A 26,896-nucleotide genomic window follows, 5' to 3' on the forward strand; every position below is an offset into this window, starting at 1 on the left:
CTCCCTGCACAGTCTTTTCCAGCAAGCACATGTACACCTTTGGGGGAAGGAGGAGTATGAGATGAGCTTTCTCCTTATGTTTACAGATGCTTAAGTGGGGAAGAAAAAGGATGGACAAGGAAGCACAGTGAAAGCATACTCCCCAGAGATGGCAAGAGATGATGCTGCAGGGAGCTGGAGAAAGAATTTGAAGAATAAAACATAAAGCAGGAGGTGAGGAGGGAGGTTCGCCATTCCTGGGGGAAGGAAGAGCAGTCTGAGGAATGATACAGGAATGTAATTTTTCTGGGACAGGCAGGGAGAAGCCTCAGCTGATGATCCTCCACAGTCTCTGGTTAGTTCTCCATATCCCATCCTCCTGTGCTCCCCGCATCGCTGTATTCTCTGTGCCAAGGCCACTTTCTCCACCACCACAGGTGTTACCTGCACCAGCCTCATGAAACCCTAACACAAGCAAGGGTAGGAAGACCAGGCATCCTGGATATTGTCATACCTGATGCCACAGTGTCCCCAGCAGTGGGGAGAAGTAACTACAGGAGAAATCCTACTTAGTCTGTACAGCCATCGGGAATGCACTGACAGGTACTTAGAGGTGCCCAGCCTGAGCCCCTGGGCTTGCCACAGATGTGAATATAGGGTAGGAGAGAGCAGGTGAGGCTCACCTCCCTCCCTGACTGTGCTGCTGCGTGGGATGCACACCCAAGGGCAGGTCACATCTGAAATGCTTCCCAGACATCATCACCGAAGAGAGCTTCACGTTTTAGAATCCAGCTCTCCCAAAAGGAAAGGGCTCTGGATAAAGTCGCAGGCTGTCAAAACTCCCACAGCTAAGGAATGCCAAACTAGCAAAAAACAGCTTTACTCTTCAAAAGCTGCTAAAGGGTTCCTCCTTTGTACCACGTAGGAGGAACTGCAGACCTGATTTATTCAGCTGAAAACAAGCCAGCATGGACAACATTTAAAAGCTTTGCTTCCCAGCCCTGATGGCATGACTAAGGGAAATGGGCCAAGGTGACGCATCACCAGCGTTGCCAGACCTGCCAGCACGGTCAGGCCTGAAAAGAGTAGGCTCATCATCGTTTGTGCATTGGACCCTCGCTTACATGGTTGTTGAGTGTAGGTGGAAAAAAGTTCCTGCATTTCAGGATGCTTGGATGAGGTAGACCTCATACTGCCCAAAGCAGTAAAGCAGTAGACTTCACCAGTTCTGGTAAGTCTGCCCTGCCACCCCTGCAGCTAAAAGCCAGGAGGGATGTCTTAAAAGCTCAAGAGATTGATGCCAAATACATAACATTAAAAAAAATTAATAAAAGTCAATTGTTTTGAGATCTGAGCTCCTCTAACCCCATGTTTAAAGTGTCTTCATGACAATTCTTCTCTTAACTCCCTGAAGTTGAGCAGGACCATTTTGACCTGCTCAGAGAGTATGGGATGGGATAGCAACCATCCCATCCCATAGGAACCATGGCCAGAGACAGGTCTGACTTGCTGGGCCGCCTCCTCAGCACTGGGGCTGCAGCTCACAGAAGGACCAATGTCCTAGCGAAACCACACCCTATGCGACTGCCTTCAGATTTCTGTGATGGATTATTCACAAAGAAATTACATGAGTTGTCAACAAAAGCTGAGGCCATCCCGTGCTTTTTATATGGCCTCCCGGACTCCCAATGTCTAGGGGGCACTTCAAGGAGTCCTCCTACTACTCTTCCTTGCTAATGCTGAGCTGGCAACCTGCTCAAGGATCAGGAAGTTGTCAAATTGGGATTAAGAACATTTTTGCATTTCTCTTCCACTTCTGGACGCAGGCCAGAGACTCAGAAACAGCTTGACCAGGACAACACCATCTTAGCGACAGGTACAATTAACATAGAAGTCAGTGGCAAAGTGTTTTCAGTGGGAAGAGATTTGGGCTCTTTCTCAGGCAGCAGTGCAGAGCAGAGCAGCTAGCTGGGAGCCAGGCACCACCCACCTCTGTGTCAGCAGCAGCCAGTGTGAATCCTTTGGGTAGCTGTCTCTGGATATGGGAATTATAAATGGTCTGTATAGCAAATGCTGATCACACTGGACAGAAACATTTCTTCTTCTAGTACACAGACACAGAAGGTAAGCTTCCCACAGACATAACATCTGTGAAAGAATATAAATCCCAGGCCCACATAGAGTGGGAAAGAAATTCTGCACTTAGCCCATGGCAAATCACTGCATAATACTACTTGTTCTGGTCTCCTTTGTTGTTGTTCACTAGAATTCTTCTGTGAAATTCATCATCAGCTTTGAAATATGTAATCTGCTCAGCACGGTGAGCTACAGTGAGCAGGTAAAAACAAGAGAGAAAGAAAGAAAATTCACAGATTATTTCCCCATGTAAGTGGTCAACTCCTTCTTACTCAGCTTGATTAATGTGAGATGTGCACTACTGTAGCCCTTGGAAGAGAAACCTTACAAATCTCCTTTCTCACAAAACAAAGGCTGCTCACTGAAGTGTTCAGGTACTCAGTTACATTCAACACAAGCTAATTCACTTATCTTCAACAAGTGGGCTATTGATTTTTTGCCTGATTTCTAAGCTGCCCGGGGCTTTCTGAACTACAACAATAGCATCCTGCAATAAAAATTAAAAAAAAAAAAAAAAAAAAAAAGGATGAAATTCAGTGGAGAATATCCCTTTGCTCATCAGTAATTAGGATGACTTCATGTTTGCTTAGTTCTGTCAGTATATACCCATGGCTTAGGAAACTTACACAATCCTGTTTCACTTGCCTCTGCTATATAACTTGATAACAATAAACTGCATTCTACTTATTTCTGGGCTGAGAATATTGCAGATCATTTTTCTCCATTAAGAGCGATTGTCCAATTGCTAGGAGTCATTTGCTAATTGTGCACCAGCGTCCTTTCAGAGTCATAGTCAAACTCTCATGGCTTTTACAGTGACCACACACGGTCAAGAATGAAATGGCACGTGACTCATGCAATTGTGGTAAAATTATTAACACATAAAAATAATTTAAAAACTCATAAGTCATATCTCCCATCATTATAATGAGCATATCAACTACACTACATACTCTCTCAGGAGCTTATGTAAGAAAGGTGTATCGTTGCTTTTGCCCCTGTATGTAGAAAGGCTAAAATGCATATTCACAATTTCAGGTATAAGATAAAATTGATCCATAGAAAAACTTAGTTTTGAATGTGTCAAATGAGCTTTGCTCATTTGCAAGGTAAAATATGCTTGTGTGAGTATTTTTTTACCTTTTGCATCTGAGTTTTAAGATACATTTAGCCTATATTTTAGTAAGCTGTTGTCTGTGGAGGTCAGGTACTGTTACTATAAAGCCATAATAGAAAAAGAACTTAATTTGCACAATAGAGCCTTACAAAGATGACTGGATATTGTATTGCTGAAAAAAGATTTATAGATAAAACTGGTCTAGTAAGCCTATATACTGTAATTAAAGTAATTTTCCTTTATGTAAGAATAATCTTCACAATAGATTGTAGTTTTGAAAGATGGGTTCCTACACAGGTGAAACAGAGTCCTAAATTTACATACCAAAGAAAAAATCACAACCCTTGGTCCTAAAGCACAGTGGACTAACAGGTAATTAAACAGAACTGACATGAATTTCCAAGCCAGGCCTTTTCTCACACTTTCTCACTAAGGATATACCTTACTTATTTTCTCTATTTTTCCCCCTTTTGTCTCTACCTAAAGTGCAACACCGCTGGAAATCTATATACAAATGGGGCCCCACTTACATATCTAAGGGATAGATTTCTCCCCTTGCCATTTTTTATGTCTAGCTATATGCTCCCATGGTATCTCATGGTCTTTTTGCTTCACCTCATGCTTCTAAATTGCAACTAAGAAAAACCCATCATTTCCCCTCCTGCCATGTCTTAGCAGAGAGCGATGGTGCTGCATTTTGTTTGACAAGGACGACGACAATGCCAGCTTTAGAAAGCCTGACATGGAGAAGCCCTGACCTGCAAGAGCTCTGCCAGTATCACACAGAGATCTTTCCACTGAAGAAGTCCATACACCATGTAGGTCATTCCCAGCACTGTGCCCCAATGTATTTAGAGGCTTCTGCAGTATGAAGGGGATTCAGAGAGGATAGACTTTTCACTTGCACATGGGATGTGTTTCTTCCTATCAATGGTCTAACCTTGTCAGATTGTCAGCTCGGCTCTCCTTCCAGCTCTTTCCACTGCCTCTTAAAATGCCCATTTTCCAAGTAAGAAACACAAACTTAATGTATATATATCCAGCTGGTCCATGGGATAAGATGTCACTCTTACACACCAGTAATACTACAGCAAAGCCAGACTGTAGCTGAAACAATACATGATCCCCCACATGCGCTGTCAACACCTGAAGGTGGGGGGAGAAATCTGTCAACTGTAATACAATTCTAGTAAAGATATCTCCTCTGTTCTCTCTGTCAAATTGACACACACAGATATTTCAATCTATACTTCACGGTTAAAATTGATCCTAGTGAGATATGTGGCTTGATCAAACTCGTGTAGGACTGAATCAGACAGGACTGATGACAAAAAATACCTGCCTTAAAATCGGAGGAAGATTTTCTTGTGACGACAAGGAGTTGAAGTCTTGGTGAGGGACAGATGGAACCAAAAAAGCTCTAACATGACCAGTTCAGCATATATAAGCCAAATACCACTAAAACCAGGTGATATATAAACAAAAATAAAAATCATATGTCTCTCTATATAATTCCATGGTTTTGAGAATGCTGACACAATGTTTAAAATCTATGTATTTTCAATTCCTGCTCTACTGTGCCAACTCTTAGGTCACAGCTCTGTGCCTGTGAAGGGACATGAGAGTGCATGTGCATACGTCTGGGTCTTTTAAGACCTAACAAGCTTTGGTCATTTAGGATAAAGTCCTAAAATAAATAGAACCGTAAGAACAATTGAGGTTTTTGGAGTGGTGATCTAAAATAATTGTGATACAACAGCATTTATCAGAAATTAAAAGGCACGATTCAATATTGTGCAAATATGACTAGAGGAGCATTGTATGTAAATTAAATTTAATATAGGAAAATCACAGGTTTTATTTATCCCTATGTAATCATAATGTAATGTTAACTGGATCATAATTTTCACATTATAAAGGATCTGACCAGACAATTAACATGTCATTAGTTTGGCAAACAGTTTTAAATTCAGTGAATATTTCAAAGCCAAGATTCATATGAACTTCCTAACAAAGATTTAGCTCCCCGAAAACCTTTCTGCGTATCAGATCACACTTTTATATTACTGTACATCTGAGCTTTAAAAGATGAGTTTAAGAATATATTCTAATAACTAAGGTGTATTCTGAAAACAATTTGAACAATTGCCATAAGGGGAAACCACGGTTGCCAATCCAATTTCAATATTCTTTCTGTCATAAATTTGCTTACTTCAGCTTCTTTTCCCACTCAAGTGTACTTGGCTGTTGCTTGACGGTCATCTTGTGTTTTCATGCCAAAGAAAACAATTAATTTAAATCATAAAAACTCCCAAAATGCTGGTGTAAAAAAGGACATTTCACATTGGGTCTGCATCTAGAATAAGATATGATGGTTTGGGCAGAGAACCTGAAAGCAGCATATCATTACAGCACTACAGCAGAGATATAGGAATCTCAGGCTTATCCAGAGAAATATTAAGAAGATGGGAGAACATAATAAAGCTTCTACAACAACCAATAGGACCAAATGGAAAACAATCAGAGAAGTAAAAATACATATGATAATTCAGGTAACATGTAAGTTTAATAATATATTTTGTATTAATGATAAAAATAACTACCTTGATCTACAGGTATTCTGAAGCCCCTCCTTTGAAGATAAGGATAGGATGCTCAAGTAATGCTGAAAATCTGGCATGATGAGAGCATTGGGACTAGTTTGCTGTGTCCAAATACACAGGGCTGGTGGTCCAGTAGTGACCAGCTCCCACCTCCCTTTAGCAGGATTAGTTTTGCCTCTGTATTCTTCTTGTAGTCTTACAAATACTATCCTATTTCAGTCAGAAAACAGATGAGGACATTAAATATTTGGTATAAATATAAATATTATTAAGCAATTTATTATTTGTCAAGACCTAGTCCTAGAAGTTTCAGTCTATTAATCATATGCAGGAATTCTAATGATAGTTCTAAAAATGTGAATTATAGGCATATGTCTAAACAGTATGGATTTTGGCAAAATAAAAAACTGTAACATGCTCTTCAATCCATTATTGCCCACAAATGCAGGAAAAGACAATATAATGTCACCATGTGCCAACCATATACCACAGAAACTTCTTGTAATATTTATAGAAAAACTAGAGTAATCTGAGATTCTAATCTCTATAACCCATTGACAAATGCAGTTCTATTAACAACATCTATAGTGTGCCCAAAAAAGATTTAAAAACTGATAGAAAACTGAATCTTGAAGGGCTAAAAATGTTACACAGAGACAGTTGACGTAATCATTTAAGACAGTAAAACTCAATGAGGAACCTTAGCACACCTAATATATAATTCAAAAAACCTTCTCAAAACAACCTCATGCAAGAATATTTACTCCAGTTACATATGCATGAATCAGGTTTCAACATTAGGCAGGTAAATTGCATACACAATTTAGCTGAATAGATGATATTTCAATTTTGGAAATCTAGAACAAGAAGTCCTCATTCTCCCTCCTCACCACCTCCCTCGGGGCAAATGCAAGTCCAGGCTAAGAAAGTGCTGTTAGAGAAATGTGCAACTTTGAAGCACGTATCTCAGTTTCAAAAATGACTCAGGCAGTTGGAAGTGTAAATACCACTGAAATTTGGTGAGATTCAGGAGCTTAATTTTTAAATGAGCAATTAGGCTCTTAACAGAATTAGGTTTTAGGCATCACTGACTGTATTTTCAAGGAGTTTAGAAACTTGAAAAGGAAGCTATGGACCTGCTGGCATTTTCAAAAGTATCTGTGCAGTGCAGTGGCTTACCTTCCTTAGCTGTTTGAATTTTGTTTTGAAGATCATGAGATACATACCTGTAGCTCCAAGTGTATAAACAATTTATTTGATAACATAGTACCTAACAATTTAGGTGTGTCTGCTCTTTCTATTTTTCCAAAGAACCCTGAAAGCACCTTAAGGAAGCCAAAGATAGCAAATCACTACTTTCTGAGTTTTTCATTGTAGCTGAAGGAACTATCAAATAGACCCTCATAACCCTTCCACCTACACTAACATGCTATTTCTGCAAATTTTAGAACCAGGTTATCAAGTTAATAACAAGTTTACAAAACAGCACCAACTTTTATGGTACAAGGTAGAACTAACACTCTAAAATCTGAAAGACAGCCTCCTAATAGGCCCCTCTCTATGCCTTAACCCATGTTTGGCTGACGCTGCAAGTTTATATAGCAAAGTGAGACGGGGAATGTTTTTTCTAACAGATCAACTGAATGACATAGAAAAACTCTGCATGGCATTTTAAACACAGCAACGTAGTCAAGAGGTGAAATCTGCATAGGCTAATACTCCTAGTATTAGTCTCACCTGCCTCTATTCTTCCACAGAGAAAATCATTTAAACAATCAGTTGATGAACCATGATTAGACAGATGCCTCAATCTTCTGTTATTTCCAAAGAAAGAACAACTGGGGCTGATCAGTATTCCAGTTCACAATTTTCATCACAATTTTTTAATCTTATTCTTATTGGTGTATTAATACACCCCTTGGTTTACATTTAACTATCACATACTTTTGCATTATGAAGTCTCTGGAATTAACTGAGGATTGCTATTTACCGCTCTACTTTTCCTTGCTCCCTGGTTATACAGGTATCAAGGACGGGCTTATATTACAACCTTTGGATTGGCTGAATCCTGGCTGCAATGTAGAAATGGTAGAAGAAGAGGATGCGATTTTGTGTCTGATTCATGCAGGCCACCCATGCAGGCAGGATGCAATGTAACTCATTCTACCAATGGCAAACTTTTTCCAGACACCCTGTTCCATGTGGATGCTTCATTGCTAAAGTAGATTTCAGTGGCACCTGTTTCCCAGCACTGATCATCACAGATGCCAGCTACAGAAGGACATTTCCACAACCTATGGCTTATTGTCTAGTTTTCTACCACATTTCTGACAGTCATTAGCCAGAGCTAATATTGATTACTACTATCCTGCTTATTGTTCTGCTTGACTTTATAGGGAATACAGACAGATGCAAGTTGGTTCCACATTTGGCACAATTTATATTCAGCTATAGGCCTCATTTTCCTTTTAGGGATGCTGTTGTCGTGCTGAAAATTGCTCAGAGCTCTTGTGTGATTTTGTCTGTGGCTCTGATCTCAAGAATTACCAAGGTAGTCAATAGCCTGAGAATCTGAGACATAGATTTCTATGTTTCAAGGGATCACCCTCAACTCCATAATGTGTGATTAAGAATCATTTTTACTAGACATAACTTATTGATTATTTTGGAAAAGAACAACATAAAAGCCAGCATTTAGTCTTTTTCTCCTAGATAAGCATATCACATGGGTAGTTAATGTGGATATATGTTTGTGAGTGTAGGTACATGAGATAAGTATTACAAGTGAAAATAATACTACACACACATCAGTCTCACAGAATTGAAAAAATCTTCCCTTCCAAGAATCACAACAAATACTTTAAAAAACACAAGTAAATAAAAGCAATGTCAGCACTTCATATTATTTATGCTTTACCAAAAGTGGGAAAAACACTGTGTTTGGTAGCCTGACATTCTGATGAGATGAAGAAATGAATATTACAAATACTCATGTTAACCCCTTGACCTACCCTCCTCCTCTACCTCAGAGCATGTCTGTCTGGGGGAAGGGGATAGGCATGGTAGGATTCATTACGCATGGCCTTCAGGCAGAAAGGTTCCCATTTGTATCCAGACAAGTTACAACTGTCCTTTAATTCTTCAATGACTAAACATCACTGTTTATTAATTCTTAGTATAACGTCAGTAGTAACTGCAAGGTGCTAGACACTATCAACACTCATTAGTATAGACTGATGCCATAAATACTGAAAGGATACCTTCCTATTTACTCCTTCACTACCTGTTTTGCAAGAAATAAATCAACTATAAGACTGTGTAACAGTGCTGCAGTTTCCTAAGGCAAGGGTTACATATTACACTCTAGGAGAGAACAATGGAAACACTGCGAAGTTTGACTTACATAGTTGCCCTATTCTTTTGCATTAAAAAAGTGACTTTCACTGAAATAATGCTGCCTCAATATCCCCTTTCTCTTAAAAAAACAAAATCAGTATTAAAGTCAAACTATGTAGTATACGAACAGATGACATTTCCCAGTGAGGTGAATATTGTTTATAGTTCTTTCAAGTCTGAGTGATTGCTTACAGGTCTTCTTCAAGATGACTAGCTCATGAATCATCTTTGAGCCTATATTCCACAAAAATCAAGATGATGAGACTTACTGACAAACAAAAGATAATTAAGGTCACAAGTGGACACCCGGGGGTCAGACTGGATGGCATTAGGAATGCATGTTTGTGTATTTTTCTGTACGCTTTGGTTTAATTTGGACTTAGCCTTCAGTGAAAGCTCAAGCAGCGAGACAGAATTTAAACTCTGTTTATATGTTCCAACTCACAACACGTCTACTTTCTCTGTGTCAGACCTCACAACAGCAGGATCTGCTGCATATGAACAGTACACGGGTAAAGGCAGACGAACGTCCATCAGTGAGTAGGTTAATACCACTAAACTGATTCAAGTTTATTGTGACTTGTTTTTTAACCCACAATTCAGGAGGTGTCTACGTGGTATCTAATATGTATGAGCCTCCGCACACTACACAGCACTTACAGCGCATTTTAAAAAGCTACTCCTTTTTAAGTTAAAACCTACAATACATTTTTAACCAGTTCTTGAGTATTCTAAAAGGAAATGTTTTCTGTTTCCTAGCCAGAACTGGTCATTTCTTCTACAGAATATGATGTTTGAAAATCAGTTCTTCCTATTATAGATTTCTCCCTCAGCTTGTAGAAAATCCATGATTCCCTAAACATTGGTCTTTGAAAGCACATTGACTAAAATCTTCATGCCTAATTCATGAACTGTAGTCTGGAGATTAGTGGAGCTGGACATAGACCAGGAATACTTTATCATATTCTAATAAGCAAAGGCTGAAAATTGCATTTCTAAAGCTACAGTATTAAAGGGCACACTGCAAAACATGACCCAAACATAACTCAGTAGTTCTACACTGTCTGTAAAGGCTTTGATATGATAAAGTATGCTGACGAGGGGAATAAACACAACTAGAAATTTCTGTATTTAAGAAGAGGGGGGGAAAACAGCAAACACTACATGTATACATCAAAGCATATATTGTATATTATAAACTCATATAATGTGATCCCAATGGAACAACCCTTCTACTGCTATCGATTATTTGAACACACCATGGAACATCATTGCAATAACATAAAATTAGGCTTATGTAGCAAATGTGACAGTAAAAAAGGCTAGTAAAAATAGTCTGTAAGGCTAATGTAATCATTACCATAAAATTGTTAATGGCATCTTGCTGTACAATACACCAGAAATCAAAGTTAGCAGAGGAGAAACATGAATATTTTTGACTTATGGTGGTTTTGTTATTTAAGAAGCAAACTGCTCACCACTCCTTTTTTGTTTGGTTGAGGTTTTTTTGTGACAACACAATTAGATTTAAAAAAGGAATGATATACACCAAGTTTTCTAATTCCCCCACAGCAGGATCTGTGGGTAGTAGTAGACCTGGGAAAAGGATCTTCTCATGTAAGAGATTTTTCTTCTCATGTAGAAGGGTGAAGACAGACATCTCTCCCATCTTCTTTCTCTATGGGAACATGTTACAGTGTCAGGATCTGCTTTGGGAAAAAAAGACAGACACTGAACAGCCCTGCGTCAGAGAAGTACCACATACTGGAAAGAAAGGCCAAACCACAGAGCAGTGCACTATTTCTATACATCTTTTCCACCTCAGCAAGTGCAAAGACAGCAGAACATTTCCAGGAGATGTGCCCCAGCAAGAGGCAAGTGAGAAGACAGGGCTGTTGCAGAGCCCTGGGGGGCACCCACAGTAATTCCCACTCACCCAAGCATACACACATCTCCTGGGCCTTAATTACTCTCGCATCTATGCCTGAAAATTTGTAATGCTTCCTGTCCCTATGCCTCTTCCCTGTTTCTTCACATCTTAAAACGCCCACAGAAGTCGAGCCCTATTTACAGACTAAGCACTGTCTCGAGATGTGGTACCTTGGTCCGATCCTGGGAAATTTATAACTTAGAATCAAGATGTTGCTAACCTGGGGAAGTGGTGCCATGTTCTATAACTTGTGGTGGCTGCTCATTACACAGGTAATTAGATTGGGCAGAGCATAAGAAATAGCTCATATGTTATCTGTAAACCAAAAATAAGTAGTATGAACTGAGAAAACACTAAAATTATCAGTACCTGTGTTCACAGTAGTCATCTGTTGATATTGACACATAATATCTGGTTACCTCTTGTTTTATCTGTGTGTTTAAGACAGGATTTCAGCAAGTGACTCACCCAATTTTCCCAGGAAAAAAATACCAGCTTTTTTTTTTTAAAACCAAATGTGCCTCTAGAGCCTAAGGAATTGCTACAAGGCTTTTAGTTTCCACTTTAGCAGTGCTCACACACACAACTTGAACAGGCAGGGGTATTGTATCAAGAAAATGAAGAGAAGGAACAAAGGACTATTTGGTCAGAGCTGCAAGACTTGGAATGAGTGAAAACCATCAGTCACAGTGACCAACAGACCCTGGCAATATAAACAAGGTAGAAATGATAGTCAATAAAATCACAATTAGGTATACTGAATGTCAGCGTTCCTCTGCGCTCACAATCAAGGAAATCAATAACTAACACTGAAAATTCTCCACTACTTACTCTTGGTTTATATTTTCCATTTATATTTTTATTTGGCTTCTCCAACTGATTCCACCAAGAGTATCTTTAATAAAAAGCAGTTCCAATTACTGGCTATGGTGCAACAGGAACCAAGCACAAGAGAACTAGGGAGGCGTACTGGTTACTGTTGAAATTAAAGTGGAGGGAGTAAAAACAACAGGTTTACAAATAAGTTGTAGATTGGACACTGTTCTTCACACACAGTCAAATTACAGCAAGGAAGTTTTATAAGTCAGCACCTTTTGCTGCTCTGAAGCTCCTTGCCACAGAAGAGTCCTTAGTGTTAGAAACTTACAGAGAATTAATCTACCTGCTAGAAAGTTCGAACTTGCATGTCTCATGACAAAAAAACCCCACAGAAGTTCACACTAAAGGCAACAACGGTTGCTACTTCCAGGAAACCATTTGCTGCTTGGCTTACTATAGGCAGCATACCACATCTTTCTGAGTAGTTTCCTAACAACCCATATATCCAAAGGAATTCAAGTATCTCTGCAGTTTGCCAGGAATGTGTACAACTGCATTGGGTAGACTTTGAAAAATGGCTCTTTTAATAATTCTTCAATATTACTGCTGGGAATTTTCAAATACACCTACACACAAGTCACACTGCTGATACAGTCAGAGTAACAGCTTGCCAACAAACACAAGCTTCCTTACGGTATCTGCTAAATTGACTGGTTTCATCCCTATAGTGATACAGAGCACAAGCTTCTTTATGCCTCCTGATCCTGAATATCCATCATTCATAGAACTCTCTCCAGGTGTACAAAGGTTTAAGTAAGTGTTGAAAATGGATGGCTGTAGAATGGACCCTTAATTACCAAAGGAATGAAAAATGAAGAGTGCTTTAGCACTTCTCCAGGTATATTTTCACTACCAGTGTGTGTGCACCACCCACCTACAAAACCTGGTTCCTATCTTTTGGAAATAGTCATTTCCAGACATTAATTGTACCTTATTTAAGATAATGCACATAAAAGCACATACAAGACAGAAGCTTAATGATTTCAGTGGCTCCTGACAACAGCCAAGTTCCTGTATTTTAGAATATTTTACACTTCCATGAGAAAGGTTTGGGCAGAAGTTTTGCAACACAGCACAGACCAAGAAGTGCACAGCCTTTTGCATAAACATGAAATGCTTAATCTTAAATTGCATAAACAGAAGGTATCACCCAGGATAAATGCCCTTCTCTATCTGTGACATTTTCTTCATTCTGTTTTACATACATAATAGCTACAAATCACATAATATAGGAAAGAAAAAATAGGGTTTTGCGTGATCAGTGTCTGTTTACAGTAATCAGAGAGAAAAAGTGAATGACTCTCATAATAATATTTTATAGCTTGTTTCCAATCAATAAGACAGTTATTTTGAAAGATTCACATAAGTTTAGAATCAATTATGAATGGAAAGGAAAATGAAAGAAGGTGAATATTACTGGCTTAAGATTTGTTCATTTGAGAGTTGTATTTTTTCCACCTTGACAGACTCTTGTAAGTGGTGCAGCATGGTTAAGCTCTCCAATAAATGCTTCCACAGAATTATTCACCATCTTCAGGAATCAGTCTGGTAACTTAAAATTGAGCATATTTATTTCTAAAACACATTTACTACATTTTCCATGAATACTAGATGTTCAAGATGTTATTTTTAAGCTGCAGTATATACTATACTACTGTGAAATATAGCTCTTGCTATGAGGAACTTTTTTTCTTTTATTTTATGATCCTGAAAAAAACATCATTTAAACACTTAGCATACACAAATAAAAAAGGGGAAAGTATTGAAGGAGATAGTCAACTCATAGATAGAAACTCAAAACAACCACCACAATAAAGAAATTTTAATTTTAAAAGCATGTTTTCCATTCTGTGAGTAAGTTCTGGTAGCGGAGGAGGGAGACAAGCAGCTCACACTGAGGTGAGTGTAAATGAAATGAGAGAGATGTCATTAAAAGTTTTCTAAATGGCAAACGTCCTTGGGGTCACTGGGGGGAGAGAGACAAAAGGAGACAGTGTGCCACTTTATGTGGTTGTTCTCAACTCTTGTGTTTTGCCTTTAAAGTCAGATCTTCCTTTTGAGGAAAAGGGGGTAAAAGTGGATACAAATCAAACCATAGTGAAATGAGGCTCCTCTTTAACATGACACAACTCTTTTGTAATAAATACCCCACACAAGCCTCCTACCATTTGGTCCCATCACTCATGTTCAGGAGTTAATCATAACATTGCTTGGACAATTTTTGACACACTAATATATATTTCGAAGTTTTAAACACTCACCCACTTTGGATATTTTATCATTTCAAACAGGAGAAGGTTCGGCATTTCACAATCCTGAGGGTTTTCTTTTTAAAACCTCTAGTGGTCCCAGAATGCTGGAAATTAAATCTCTCCAACTAAATGTCCAAACAGATAATTAGATAATGCTTACAGGAATTCACCTTTTCTTTAATTTTTTCATGGTGGTTTTTTTTGGGGGGGTTGTTTTGTTTTGATTTGGTTTTTGTTTTTGTTTTTTTGTGAGAGGGGATAACCTTAAATTTAGAAGGACTTTTTACAAGGGCAGGTAGGGATAGGACAATGTGGAATGGCTTTAAAGAGGGTAGATTTAGATTAGATATTAGTTAGAAATTTACTGTGAGGGTGGTGAGGCCCTGGCACAGGTTGCCCAGAGATGCTGTGGTGGCCCCATCCCTGGCAGTGTTCAAGGAGAGGTTGGACAGAGCTTTGAGCAACCTGCTGTAGTGAAAGGTGTCCCTGTCTGTGGAAGGGGGTTGGAACTGAATGAGTTTTAAGGTCCCTTCCGACACAAACCATTCTATGGTCCAATGTGGTGTCAAAATCCTCTCCTTATCTAACTATTTGTATGCTTAATATTCAAATGAGGAGTTGAAATGAATTCAAATGGACTCTTTTAATCATGTAATAATAGTAAAACTGTGATTCAAATTTATAATTATTTTGCATTCTCTCCCCAAATGAAGCAGTTTATAGATGAAAAAATGAGTAACACCCTAGCAAGTTCTGCTTTAACAAAATGCACACTGAAGTCTTATGGATTAGCACTAACTAAGACAAAATGCAAAATAAAGGGCCAAACGACAATGCCTTCACCCGTCACTATGCTTAGTAATAAAATTAAAAAAAATACAAATTGGAGTGCAAAATCTCTGTATCTCTTTAGAACTCTACTTGACTACTGTACCCAAGCCCTATACTTGCTCAGGATACTGTCCACATTCACAGGTTGGAGGACCTTTATTTGCAATAAGAATTACCCCTAACTGCGTGGCTATAGGAGCTGCTGTTTAATAAAAATATCAAATATCACAATACCTATAATGCAGCTTTAAGACTTAGCAAAAACAGAGTCATAAAACTTCGTCTGTTCGCAGACATTTGAACGCATTGTTTATGCTCAGACTTCTTCCTCTGCACAAACCTTCACAACCCCAGAGATAGATTGTGATAGAAGATTTCTGGCAGTTTAGTCTCCTGACATGTGTCTTTTCATTAAATTCTCGCCGTATGACTCTTAAAGGAACATATGATCTATAATTCTGGTCTGAGTGGAAACATTTCTGTATTTTACTATGAGGATTTATATCACATTAGCAACATAAACATGCAATATTTATTCCTTTCCTGATTCCTTTTTGTGCAACTTCTCAAAATCCTTTAGCTGCTTTGGCATTAACTACTGAAATGCTAGAATGACAACCATGCCATGCACCAACTTCCATGAAGTAGAATTTATCCTATAACGTGCAAATGCATCCCTGACAGAATTTCCAGTGTGAACTGAGGCCTCAAAGGACTTTCAACAATGTCAAAAGAGCACTTGTGTGGAGAAGACACACAGCACCTCCCTGTTTGGTGATGAGACACTAACCAGCTTTCGTTCTGATAAGATGCTTTACCTGAGGTATTCAATTACATCCCTACCAGACTGTGCTGAAGGAATATTTAAAGTCTGCTTTGCCCTTGACTCTTGATTCTGCATGTCAAAAACACTTAACTCAAACCCTTTCGGATTACCAATACTGCATTAAGTTCATTGACTCCTGTACCAGATTATCCAGGACCAGATGAACTGATATCACGCACAGAGATATTGATGCTGTTTTAATATTACACAAAACCAGCACAGTTTTATAAACATTTTAATTCTGGGGGGAAGCTGGGTGGGCTGAGAGAGAATAAACAGCTCTCTCACACAACCTGCAGTCAAGTATTTTATGGAACCCTCCCTTGAAATGACTGTGAAAATTCAGAAATCTAGTGAGATAGATAGATTGTCAAGAAAATGCTCTTATTTGAGAATTTCTGGTTTATGAAGCCACAGAACTGTCCACACTAATCTACAGCTCCCCTTGCTGGGTCAGCTGCTGAACTGCATTCAAGCGGTGGCAAACAAATAATGTATTTGAAACATTTAGGCTTAGAAAATGTGCATCATACATATGTGCTGTTGTGCACAATGAGCCTCTGTGCTGCACACATTGCTTAGAATTGGCGCTTCACCAGTGCAAGACAAATTTCAGACCACAATTCACTGCTGAAACTGAAGAGATGACTTAATCAAAGAACAAAAATGTACTACCAATTTCCCTGTGCCTTCTAGGCTTCTACAGACTCCCTTGATTATCTCAGGGAAACCTCACTTTTCTTCCTTGTCCCTCCCACTCTGAAAGATGTTATTGAATAGACTGCTATTCAGAATGGTGATGAATGAGACTCAAAATCTGGTAACAGCTTTACTCAAAAGCATAACCAGTCCTTGCTCACCTACTAGAAATGAGTATGTCACAGCATGTTTTGTTCAGGCCACCTGCAAAGTGAGTGTTTTGTGCTCTTTCATAGAACTAGAGACTGCTACTGTTTGCCAGCTCCAGGGGCTTTTTTACTTTAACAAAATTTAGGTATCTCAGTAAATCTGATATTTGTTTTTTTTCCCCCCAAAGTACACTATATCTGTCATCAGTTATTCAGATAAAGCCATAAACACGTTGCAAAGGTTTTTCTTTCTTGAAATGTCTTGGTAGGTTTCAAAACAAAGAGTAAACCCCATTCTGTATCTCAGTCAAGTGATCTCTAATGGAACACCAATTGCTTAGACAAATAATTTGACATGATTTCCCATTTCAAACACAAGGTACTCATGTAGCAGCATCCAATGCCACTTGGATGGAATTCTATCTACAGAAATACTTTATTTTCCCTTGACCTTTCTGGTTGAAATTTGCATTTTCAGGTAATTCAGAGTGTCTCATGATTTTGTCTAGACAAGTTCATCTTTGTTAGTTATCCTGACATCACTGTGGCGATGTAACAGATAACAATATGGAGTGTAAATGACACGGCAGTGGTTTTGACACAAACATAAGACTCTTTCTTGTATTGGTTTGGATATGAACACAGACACAGGTGTACAATACACACTGCTGTAGAAGTTTTGTAGGAAAAAAGAAATCTTACCCAAGGAAAATAATAACATAGGCAACCATATCTTCTAATGACAATTTTTATCTGAACCAAGTGAAAATCTGGATGCATGATACATTTTGCTAGTTAAAACCAGTGCATACAAAGTGTAATTATGATTATTATTTGTTTGGATAAGAAGTATTCCTGTATTTCCTTCTCCTCAGTGGCTTTGCATTCCTGTCATTAAAATAATTGTTACAACTGATTTAAAAAAGATAATAGAAAGGCAAAAAGAATGCAAACATATGTAAGTCAACACACAAGCAAAAAATATAGATCTATTTTTGTATGCCTCTGACACCCTTTTGACCATGTATTGACCATTTGTGACCATTTTGCTCAGACTAAACCAATCAATAAGTTGCTTATCCAGAATGTAAAACTGATTTTTTTTACTCTTACAGAACTGATAATTCAGAATAAGATGAGAAGAATATATTGCTATAAACTTACCGTATGGATATCAACAAAGCAGTGAGACCAAATCATACCAGAACAATAACTACTAACTCAAGAATTATTACTGCTTCCAGCAAACGAAATATTTTTAAAATGTTTTGATAGTCAAAGGTAAATTTGACATATGTGTCAATTTTTAAAGAAGTCTGAAGTGATTATTTGAGACCACAGATTTTACTTTCAAATTAGGAACAAGAAAAATAATAACCAAAACTTCACACACACACAAAAAAAGTGGATAGGTGGTATTGGGATTTGTGAAGTTAGTCTGTATCCCACTGAAACGAATCCCACTTACCAGACATAATTTTTCTGACAAATAACCTTGCTAGGTAAAGGTAAAGCACATAGACAATTTACTGCTATTACAAAGTTCTTCAAACTGTGTGCCAACACTCATCCTCTTCAAAATAAACCAGGGAGCACTAGGTCTCATGTTACAAAGCATCTACAATTACAGAACACTTTCCAAAATGCTAACAATAAATCTAAAACAAAAATCAATACTATTAATTTGAGAGATGGATGCTAAAAATATCAAAGCTGCTACTGTTCAAAAGTGTTAAAACACAAACACAATGGAAATCATAAATGTGCTTTAAAACTCAGTTTAAAAATACCAGTTACAAGATTTCATAATCTAAATTTAAGACCCATGTTTCTTATTTATCTCTATGAAAAAGGATACAGCAGATGAATTGTGAATTATGTTAACAGACATTTTCCCAGCCACAGAAATTGTTGGCTAAATGCCCAAGGAATACAATAGCCACATGTTCGCAATCTTTAATTATCCAATTAATGTAGTGTCGTTTTAGCAATTAGTTCAGATGACCATATGTAACTTTTTACAATTAGCTCTTTCTTACTATGACCAGAATGCCAAATATACCAAGATGTGTTTATATTAAATGCCCAACTCGAACACTGGAAGGACTTCCATAATTACCTATGTTTAACACACTGTGACTTTTGCTGTTAGACTCTTTCTAAAATTGATTTATTTTCTTAACTAAGGTTGATTTTTGCAGACTTGTTCTTTTGAAGCTGCATTCCAAACGCCGTATTGTGTTATCTCCTGTAATGGAGAAACAACGCAGCCACGATGAGGTTGCAGCAGAGCTGTCAAAACCCAGCTTGGTTCAGTTTTGGTGGTTTCTTCAGAAAAAAATTGAAAATCAGCCTAATATAACCTATGTGTAGACAGTGTAAAACCTTCATCCCCACATTTCTTACAAAGCTGTGCAGACTAACTACGTGTATTAGGCAGTGTGCCATGACAGCAGTGTACGTGGGAAGGATGAAGGAACGGCATCTCCACGCTTTGCAGTACAGCACCACAAACCCAAGTGCACCGTGTGCTTGTGCCTGGTTGAGGGCCAGTGGGCTGCTGCAGGTCAGTGCCTGGTAGCTCTGCGAAGGCAATGAGCGGAGGCAAAGCTGGGGCATTGTGTCCCTTCATCGACCCAGAGAGGGCTGCAGGAGACAGGGATAGGATCTCACCAGTACAGAGGAACCTTGAGAGACACCATGTCTCCTTCCTGTAAAGCCATTATGCTTATCGAACACGATTTAGCTCAGCAGACCGAATTCTCATACTTAGTGTTATCTCATGCTTTACAGCTTAAGTTACACTCCAGAAGAAATGAAGACAAGGATGTAGATTATATTACACTTTCCTTTTTTGAAGCATATGGCATTGGCCATGGTTGGAGAGAAGAAACTGGCTTACATGGAAACTACATGAAAATTAGCTTTCCTAGAAAGTTTAGATTCAACATGTAAAAGCTTTTCTTCCTTACATAAGGCATATTCCCATATTCTTGCAGTAACAAGTTCTCTGTGTTCTTACTGAGTAGGATCTGGTCCCAAATACAACTTTTAGTTGCTTCAGTGATGCAAACAATATAAAAATACAACAAAGAATAGCGAGTGGCAGAACTGATTCCTGAGTTCAGTACAATGGAACACAGTAGAAAACTGAAAATGAAAGCAGAATATCTGTTTGAAATTAATGCAAAATACTTTGTTTATTATCTGGCCACTACAGTATTAAGCATTAAATAAATTCAGAGAAAACTATTCTCTGTTACTGCATTTCTCTGCAGCAAAAAGATAAGTTATATTCTCCTTAAGATACTCAAATTATAATCACAGTATACAAAGAATTGTTGAAGAAGGGAAAGGAAAAAGCAATTTGTGCATAAATATCTTGAATTACTATTGTTTATACAACTGCATTTGGATGAAGGTATACATATAAAAAGACATGCAGGTCTTTATTTCTCCTTAATTGGCTTCATTTCTCTCTAAGGACTCTTTTAATATATAAAAACTGTAAGCATTTTAATGTAAAATTCATATCAACCTAAATGAATAGGTTAGCATTACAATTTTCTGTCACTATAATTTATGAATACCAAAAATGTTGACTTCTAAGGCATACTATTGTAGATCATAGAATAAAGACATAATTTTTGAATCTTTTGTTCTGTCCTTCACTCTGACTACCACTCCACACTTTACAGGGCCTTTTTTACAACAGGGTTTTTAGAAAAACAAATGCAACTGGCTGACCTCTGGTCTCTGATACAAACTATAGCTTCCAACATATGTTTCATACTAGTCATAAATCTGCTATAGTAGCTGCACACGTTATTTAACAAGACTTGTTAAGGATCCTTCCAATTACACACCCATGGACTTGAAATACTGGAGGAGCACAGGTACCTCAGTAGTCCTTCAGATAATTTTCTCTGTCAACTAGGGAAGTTATAATCAATTACAGGGAAAAGTGCTATCCTTAGTGATAAAAACTTTTGGACGATAAAATAGCTTCTTGACTTCTACCATATGCTCTCAAACAAAAAGTAATAACCCCTTCAAAATGCTGGACCCATTTACCACCAGATTCACACTCTGATTAAAATCTGGCCCTCTGTACTGATTATGTTAGACTAATGCCCTTAGGAGAATGAAAAAGTACTAGAAACAAGTAAGCCAGTATGTGTTTTGACCACTCTTGCATGGTGCCACATACTGGGACAAGTGAAAAATACCTGGGCATTTGCCTTGGCATTAAAATTTGCTACAGCCTGGTCTATTCTGCAGAAGTTTGTTTGAAGAACGAAGGACTAGAGGAGGTGCGTTTGTAAGATTCCTTAAGATTACTCTGATTACTTCCTCCCTTTCAAATGCAGAGTATATTGAAGCCTTTTTTAAAAATTCATACAATAGAATCATTCTATGCAATTGTAAGAAGAAAACTGTCAGACAACATTCTCAATTCAATATTACATTGTGCTTCAAGAAAATATTTCCATATATTCTAGATTTAAAAAAGTCTCATAAATAAATGATAATCCATTGCTTGCTCTGAAAAATGAAAAATTATTTTCTGTTTGCATTTTATGTTGCAGAGTAAAATTTAATCTCTCTTTTAATATAGTCTTTGTATATACAGAGAACTAAAAAGATGTGACCTTATGAAAATTGATTTTTTTTACATGGTTAAAAATAATTCTACTGGTGTTTATCTAGAAATCTTATTTTTATGAGTGCTGGAATATATCTCATATTGATAACTTAAATATATTATTTCAAACAAATTATGATAATGTTCTTTTTCGTAAAGATAAAGGAAAAAAAACCACCCAGGATTCTAAAACTAAGCACCACAGAGACAATGATGAAGAAAAGGGAAATTCCTAAGAAGTTGCTACATCTGGCCACAGTTCAACAGAAAGCTGTTAGTAATTTCATAGAATTTATTGTAACAAGACTTCGATATATTTTACATAAATCTAAAATAATATAAACACATACTATATATGTGTGCATATTTATAAATAAATTTACATTTTAAGTAATGTGATGTGTTAGTGTTGCACAGAATATAAATTGCATAGTACAAACTACCTATACCTAAATTCACTGGCAAGATTACAAGTATACCGAGCTTCTTTTAGCTGATACAAGAACATTAAATAAAAGGCTGGTTCTCATAAAAGACTTTTTTTAAAACCCCAAACTTTTTTTTTTTTTAATGATGAAATCAATTTCCCTGATGTTTAATTTTTCAAAAAAAGCCAAACAAAAAAAACATAAAAAAACCCCACAAAACCCCCCAAACAAACAAAAAAACCTACTAAACCAATAATTCACGACAAACCAGTTTCATTTTGGCTCTTGTATAGAAAAGCAACAGAAAACAAGGTTAGATTCACAATTCTGTCAGAGGCATCTTCCTGTTACTTGTGATGTGGGAGTAACCTGGTTTAATTCCCTTCTCTGCCTGGGGGGATTGGAAGGCATTGCCTGTCTCTGGTTGATAGCCATGTGGTGGCTGAGGGCCCCTAGCTCCTCTTCTTGATACAATTCCACTTTCTGTAAGTAATTAAAGTTTCACTGAAGCAGGTACTGAAACCCCAGTGGCCCACTTCCCAGGTAAAAGCCACAATCACCAGCCAAGAGGGTCATTCTCACTTACTTTATTTCTCAATTAGTAGTCACTACATACAAGATAAAACAGGATTAAATGCAGTCCTATTGCTAAAATGCTATTTTGGAACAGCCATTTAGAGACTTTTCTGGGAGAGGTAGGTTGCAAGACAGAAATTGTGAACTTGAGATTGCATCTAAGATGTCATTTTGTGTTCAGTTTTGTAGGGAATAACTGAAAAATCAGTGTGACAAGAGAATGAAAAGTGATTCCCTGCTCTGCTGATAACCTGGGAGTATTTATCTGACAACCTACCTCTGATGTGAGAACAGTTCTGGGGTCACTGAAAATATAGGGGTTCCTTCCATCTTAGAATAATATACTATCTCTCTTTAAATACATACACTTGCTGTAAATGCCTTGCCATCAGGTACTTCTACAACTGGCAAAGGAAAGAGTTACTGGCAAAAAAGTCATTACATGGGAGCCTGCGTTAACACTCCTTCTAGTCAAGTAAGTACAGGTTGAGGAAGCTGCAGAGAGATCCCAAAAACTTAGAAATTCTCTAAGGACAATTTTCTAGCCTGAGCTTTGGCCCTACAAATGACTTATAGTAAAATACACAGATAGGTATGTGTATCTTTCAAACTGGAATGTTTTTATATCAGCATTTATCTAAACTGGAACCACATCAGGAAAATATTGTGTAAAAACCCCAAGCAATTAACTTCTCATAGGATGCTGTCTGAATGCAAATGTAATGCCAACGTACTTCTAGGCAACTTGTATACAGCTATAAAAACATTTTCAAAAGTGTGAAAATTATTTCTAAAATGGCACAAAAGTACCACAGTTTAAATGGGAATTCTTGCTAATGGAATTACTCTCATCACTTCAGGAAGTGCTAATTTTCCTGCTCACTGGAAGCTTAATAAAAGTGCTGTACTTTGTCCCTAATTGTGATTAATCAGTGTGGCACTGTGAATGGCAGCAATTCCTTTTCAAACATGGCAATTTTCAAAATTTGGCAAAGTGTACATGTTCTGTAAATTACTTCATAATTGTCCTGCACGCTAAAAGAAAGGAATAGAGCTCCAAGCAGGAAAAAAATAAGCCATTCTGCAAGAGAAGTAGCATCCTGGCCAATGCCGGGCACAGGCAACCAACTGCATATGGCAGCTGCTAGCTGAGGACACCCTAACTTTGGTTCTGCCACCAATTTGTGGCACTCGAAAGCCGGTCACTATTACCATTGACATTGCTCAAGGATACATGGGACTGAGGAACTTGGTGACGTGATGGTGGATGTATTGGGCAGGGAGACTTGGTGGAGATCCCAGCGCATCTCTGTTATTACCAACAGCTCCTCTTCCATTCCAATCAAGGATCAGCAGGAGCAAGCAACCTCAGTACTCTGTAGTACTGCCCAGTCCCAGTCTTTCTCTGTACCGGTCTTTCCTTGTGGCAGAAGAGGGGCTTGCAGCCTTGGTTTGTGTGTGCACTGTTGGGAAGCCTTGAGCAGGCTCTAACCAAACCTGAACGACTTCAGCAACATTTGAGAAGTGCTACTGCAATGTCTACATGCAGATGATTTCTTTATGAAACTTGTATCAATGTATACCTTGCTGAAAAAAGTCTGCTGTAAAATAAAAAGCAAATAAAGAGAAAAATCATTGCTTATATAAAGAATGTACCAAAGGCAAATATTTGCACTGCTTCCAGTAAACACATGACATTTCTGTTAAATCTTAAAAATTTCCAAAGCTGCATGAGTCAGAAAATCTGGAATGTCACTAAGTTATTAATTATTTAGAAATAAGAATTATTATTAAAATATAAAATAATATTCATAGATGCAATATATCTTCTGACTATCATAAGCATCATTCTGCAATGCTTTCTTATCTCTTGGGAAGCTGGATCTGTACAAAGATCCTGATAATTGTAATGCCCATACATGCTGAAAATGAGGCACAAGAACCTCATTGCAACAGCAGCTACTAGATGACATTATCATCATACAGTCCAACTTGGATTATTCATCTGTCCCTGGAAGCTAGGATTTTTCCTCACAGGAATAACAGCTTGCTCTTTTTTTTCCTAGCTAATAAAGAATGACAATAACTAGATTTCAAGTGTAAATACAATACTGGTTTTGCCACAGCTTATTTGAAACTGGCCCTTAAATTTAAAAAGTAAAAGTAATAGAGAAAGTTTATTATATACTTATTGAAATCAGTATCTGACAATAATATCATTTATCCATTCATTTCTACCTCTTTTTTCTAGGAGCCTGAATGTTCACTTCCAGAAATGTGGACACATTCATTCTGGGGTGCATTAAAATGTGGTTATCAACTAACTCTTCCTATTTTGTATTTTTTATAACAGTGAATTTCCAAGGTCTGTAACAATTTCCAAGGGTTGTCAGTGTTTCTCAAAAGAGGGTTTCTGATCATTACTTCAGGTTAAGATGACTTACCATGCAGCCATCTGGTTGCATGCATTAGCACACACTTCAGAAATCCACAAACATTTTATATGTGCACTCTCCACTGTGCTCTAAGTGCAGTGATGGTAGCACGCACCCAAGTACAGTATGTAAATAAGACAAAGACTAATAATGCCTTCAATCCTTCGAGCGCAAAGGCTGCTGTAGTATGTAACATAGCAACACATTTTCCATTACACCCTAAGATTAATAAGCCTCATGGAGACCTGGAAAATCTGACAGAAAACAAGGGCAATACGATGTTCATTTCTGTTTCATTAAACACAGGATGAGCTGATGGATCTCTCCACACTTTGTCACTCCGCACTGTTAATGGCTCTTTGACATTATTATTCACCATGGGTGAGATTGTGTAACCTCTGCTCACATTGGCGAGCATTTACAAAAGTAGTCCCACTGGCAACTGCTTTAGAGAGGTTACCTGAAGCATATGGTACTTCTCAGCTCAAGTAAAAGTGGCTCAATCTAACCATAAAAAAGTGTTTGTGAAAGATTTTAGCAATGTGCAGATAGTTGGTGAAGGGCACTTCAGTGGATACAAAGGTATAATGCAGCACTTAAAAACTCTGTTCTCTAGCAGGCTAAATAGTTGAGTGACACTTCTTCATCCTGTTTACTTTTATTTGCATGTTTTTAGCTCTGATGGAACAGTTTTGCAATGTTATCTTTTCAAAGCAAGCTAATAAAATACCTAGAACAGGGACACTGTGAGAAATAGGAACACAGCACCGGCAGCCAGAACATGCCTGCACAGAGGCCCAGCACCTCCCGGCAGATATGACGCATGACGTGAAGAACCTTGGGAGAGACAAAATAATTTCAACAAAGGAAAGTTTGTTATTTTTTCTTACTTATGTATTCAGGGGTTTACTTGCTGTAGTATAGTTACAGAATACAGTCATACTTTACATTACCTTTCTCTTAGAGCCAAGTCTGTCACTGAATTGGACAATAAACAGCAGTGCTGAACACAACCATGAATGTCACAGCAACAAACCAGGAATGAGCCCTTTCTGTGTACCTTCCCTATTTTAATTTGAAATTACTCTAATGAACAACAATTCTTTCCTTTTACTCAAGGTTCTCTCCTTTGTGAAACTCAGAGCATTACAGAAACCTGAACAAACATAACTGTCCTTGTTTTACAAATAGTCCAAATAGCAAACAGCTTCTATTTCCAGCTCACCTTAAGTTTATACAGACTTTTTTTTTTCATTTGAAAATTTGACCCGTGCACAATTCACCCAAATTAATTCAGACCAAGATGCAAACACAAACGTTTCTCATTGTTCAAAGTGTCACTTGTGGAAAGCAGCTCACTGTCGTTTCTATTCTCATCTGTGATTTGCTTCTTGGACCTTTTCAATACTTCTTCCACTATGTACTCACCATGATGAGCTGCTAGCCATCTTCCTGTACCATTCCACCTACTTTAACATCACTACACACTGATGTTTTAGTTTTTTATTTTTATTTTAATTTGGTAACTAATAACAATCCTTAAAAGCAAAACACTAGGGAGGGGACATCACAGTCATATGTAAGTTATAAAACATGTAACAGTACAGGTGAGTAGTGATGTCCAAGGGCTCCTTGATGACAGTTTGCATGTGCAAATCCTTATGTTTGAACTCAGATGATAATGTGTTTTTTCTGTCTAACTGTAAGTGAACAGCAAAGACTGAGAATTTCATGTAATAGAGATCAATACATAAGTTACCAAACAATAACAAAGGACATCCATCCAATAAATATAATTAATGAACTAGCTTGAGAAAATGACTATCTGCCTGTAGGTATTACACAAATAGGAAAATGGAACATTATGTAAACATAAATCACTGCAGATTATGTGTTCAACTGCAGTTTCAGGTTAAAAAAGCAAAATTAATATCACCAATCATTCCAATTCATATCAGAAAACAGATATTAAAGAAAGCTTTGGCAAAGTGATGTATAAATTATATGTTAAAAAT

General features: G+C 37.7%; 1 protein-coding gene across 3 annotated transcripts in view; it reads right to left on the reverse strand.

The window, feature by feature from the left end:
• WWOX (WW domain containing oxidoreductase) overlaps positions 1–26,896 on the reverse strand; it is a 521,778-nt gene that overhangs the window by 294,957 nt on the left and 199,925 nt on the right. The window contains exon 9 of one of the 3 annotated variants that reach the window (XM_030471281.1): positions 25,575–25,718. The exons of the other annotated variants lie outside the window; for them this stretch is intronic. Coding sequence (XP_030327141.1) covers positions 25,590–25,718 — 129 coding nt within the window. The 3' untranslated portion in view covers positions 25,575–25,589. Of the gene's footprint in view, positions 1–25,574; positions 25,719–26,896 lie in introns of those variants that run through there. 3 annotated transcript variants of the gene reach the window in all.

Source organism: Strigops habroptila, chromosome Z (assembly GCF_004027225.2).
Source record: "Strigops habroptila isolate Jane chromosome Z, bStrHab1.2.pri, whole genome shotgun sequence".
Taxonomy (NCBI): domain Eukaryota; kingdom Metazoa; phylum Chordata; class Aves; order Psittaciformes; family Psittacidae; genus Strigops; species Strigops habroptila.